The sequence below is a fragment of the Priapulus caudatus genome, unplaced genomic scaffold (genome assembly GCF_000485595.1).
Source record: "Priapulus caudatus unplaced genomic scaffold, Priapulus_caudatus-5.0.1 Scaffold1763, whole genome shotgun sequence".
Taxonomy (NCBI): domain Eukaryota; kingdom Metazoa; phylum Priapulida; class Priapulimorpha; order Priapulimorphida; family Priapulidae; genus Priapulus; species Priapulus caudatus.
The window spans coordinates 46025-48863 of NW_014578824.1; the positions used below are offsets into that span (position 1 = coordinate 46025).

Consider the following 2839-nt stretch of genomic DNA (forward strand, 5'->3'; position numbering starts at 1 on the left):
AGAGAGAGAGAGAAAGAGAGAGAGAGAGTGTGAATGTGAGTATGATGGAGGGATATTATGACTTGGATCCCAAACGTGAAGCATGAAACCTAATTTCTATATGGACCCCTCTAGCTTTTGCCGCAGTGGCCCAAGGTAAGCGCGCGTGTGTACCATTGCAGATCCTCGCCATCAGTGCAGCTAGCGGCTACTCCGGCGGATACTTCGGTAACGTGGGCGGGTACGGGAGCATCGGGCACGGCGTCGGCTACCCTACTCACGGAGGTTACGGCAGCTACGACGGACACGGCTATGTTCGCGGCCGTCGCGGTGGTTACGGCGGCCATGGTGGCTACGGCGGCCATGGCGGCTACGGTGGCGCCGGCCGCTACGGTGGTCGCGGTGGCTACGGCGGCTCTGGTGGCTACGGTGGCCATGGTGGCTACGGTGGAGCCGGCCGCTACGGTGGTCATGGTGGCTACGGTGGCGCCGCTGGTTTCGGTGGCGGCCGTGGCTATGGTGGTTACGGCGGCCACGGCGGTCGCCAAGGATACGGTGGGATCTACGGGTATCTACCCTACGCGCCAACGACAAGCTATGGGTACGGTTACGAGACCTACCCGAAGCACGACTCCATCTTCAATCCATTCATCATCGAAAGGCAGGCGACCTACATCGCGAAGGCCAAATATCATTAGCCCGTCGACCTGCAGCTACTAATCACTCGAGACGTCGTTAACCGTGTGTGCTGCTGAGGACAAGCTGAACATTTTTTCTCGGACAGTTCGTTACTACTACTGCTCATGCCACGTGTCATTACCAGCACGATTAGGGACAATGGAGACTTGTTGTTGGAAAGTTCATTCTTAATGTTCACACGCAATGTCATCGGCCGTGCTATAATGCCAGCTTAATTTGTTGTCGTGTAAAAGGTGATCGCTAATGGTCGTGTGTAGTCGCTAATAACGTACTGTGAGATATTACTGAGGATTGTTGTCAGAAAGCTCATATTTATAGAGTATATATATATATATATATATATATATATATATATATANCTGTTGTTGGGGGCACTATGACAGCATAGTGCCCCCAACAACAGGCATTAATGTTTTTAGTGCATCACATGACTTTGCAATCTACTTGGCAAATATGAAGTGAATAAGAAAAAGTTTTCTAAAGGCCAAGTTTCTGCCTAACAAAGTTTCTTAATGCAGTAATCCTATGGGCGCCAGTGACGCGATCGTGTTGTTTTCACCGGCGTTCTGCTGGTGATCACGTGACTACTGACCTGTGACGTAGCTCCGCCCGCACCTATATATATTTACAAGAAAGAATAAAAATGTACTGACACCTACCGTACTAACTATATTGTATCATATATATCCATCTGCTGTGTGCGTGTTTCATCGGTCTCTAACGTTAATTAGCTCGTCTTGAGGTGTAGCTTTTTTCTCTAGTTAATTGTAAACTTGAAACTATTACTACACAGGACAGGATATCGTTTGGTCGAATGCTGCAGTGCACTGTGACGTACTAGTCAAATTTAATTATACAAAATTTATTTATTTCATAAGGTTTACAAATGGAAACATTTTTCCCCGGTACCCTAATACCCAGCAGGACCATATTGCATAAGTATATTAGAAATTGTGCTGTAATAAAAGTTTGGGAGCGATTCTTTTGCGGACAGGACAGGATATCGTCTGGTCGAATGCTGCGGTGCACTGTGTCGGACTAGTCACATTATTAAACAATAATTTATATATTCCATGAGTTTACAAATGAAAAAAATGTTCTGCCAAGGTCCCTAATACCTAACAGGACAATATTGCACAAGTATATTAGAAATTGTGTTGTATTAAAAGTTTGTAAACTAACGAGGTACGTACTGACATGCTGGAAATGTATCTACTCTCGACCAGGGCCGGCCTTGTGTTGATTAGTTTGGGCGTGCATGTATGGTGTACACCGGCTCTCAGACAATAAGCCGGTCCATCTCTTTATCCTATTTCTTATTGCTCTGAACTGTCGTCTTACGGTTTTCTTTATTCCGTCTCTGTATAATAATGCTGCCGCTATATGTTATTAATAAATTAGACATATGCGTTGAACCACACGCGTACAATTTCCCCTTCATCGTTTCCCTTTGTGTTTTCTACCCTGTGGATACTAGGTGCGTTCACACTGGCGCGAATTAGCGGGCTGCAAAACCCGGTTTTTGCAGCCCGCTCGAAAAACTGAGCTTTTTACAAGTGTGAACGCAATTAGCTCACTAAATCGCGCTCCAAATAGCGTGCTCCAAAGACCACTTCCGACTGGGCTAATTTGGAATCAGCGCGCTTATTTGAACCGCGCCGTGATATTTGCACCGCGGCGATTAGCGAGATATTCGCCTGTGTGAACAACGACACAATTAGCTCACTATTATCTTCGCTATTAGCGGGCTGAGCAGCGCGGTTTTTCTTGTGTGTGAACGCGCCTAGTGTGTGTAGAATGATAACGATGATTTAATGAAGACATACCACGCCTTTTTCATATAGCGAAACAGCTTTATAAGCCTGGGTAAACCCCTTGTCGTGAGTACGGGGGACTGTAAAACGGTTATGGGTGCGAACGCGGGTTATCACAGTTGTTCGACGTTATTATATTATACGTTATATCTGCCTTCTAATGGTATTGGGCGGACGGGAGACATCAATCCCCTTTAATTTGTCGACGCGTACCCACATTGCCTGTCCATTGTGTGCGGTCGTCGTGTACATAATATCAGGAGTAAGATAATATAGTAGATCCTATATTATCTTACTCCTGATAATATATATATATAGAGAGAGAGAGAGAGAGAGAGAGAGATGTA

The 2839-nt window shown here is 45.8% G+C and overlaps 1 protein-coding gene across 1 annotated transcript in view; it reads left to right on the plus strand.

Moving 5' to 3' along the window:
- Positions 1-677, plus strand: part of LOC106817544 (glycine-rich cell wall structural protein-like) — a 1988-nt gene extending 1311 nt beyond the window's left edge. Inside the window, exon 3 of the mRNA XM_014822216.1 lies at positions 162-677. Within this exon, the coding sequence (XP_014677702.1) occupies positions 162-677 (516 nt within the window). The remainder of the gene's footprint in view (positions 1-161) is intronic.
- The last annotated feature ends 2162 nt before the right edge of the window (positions 678-2839 follow it).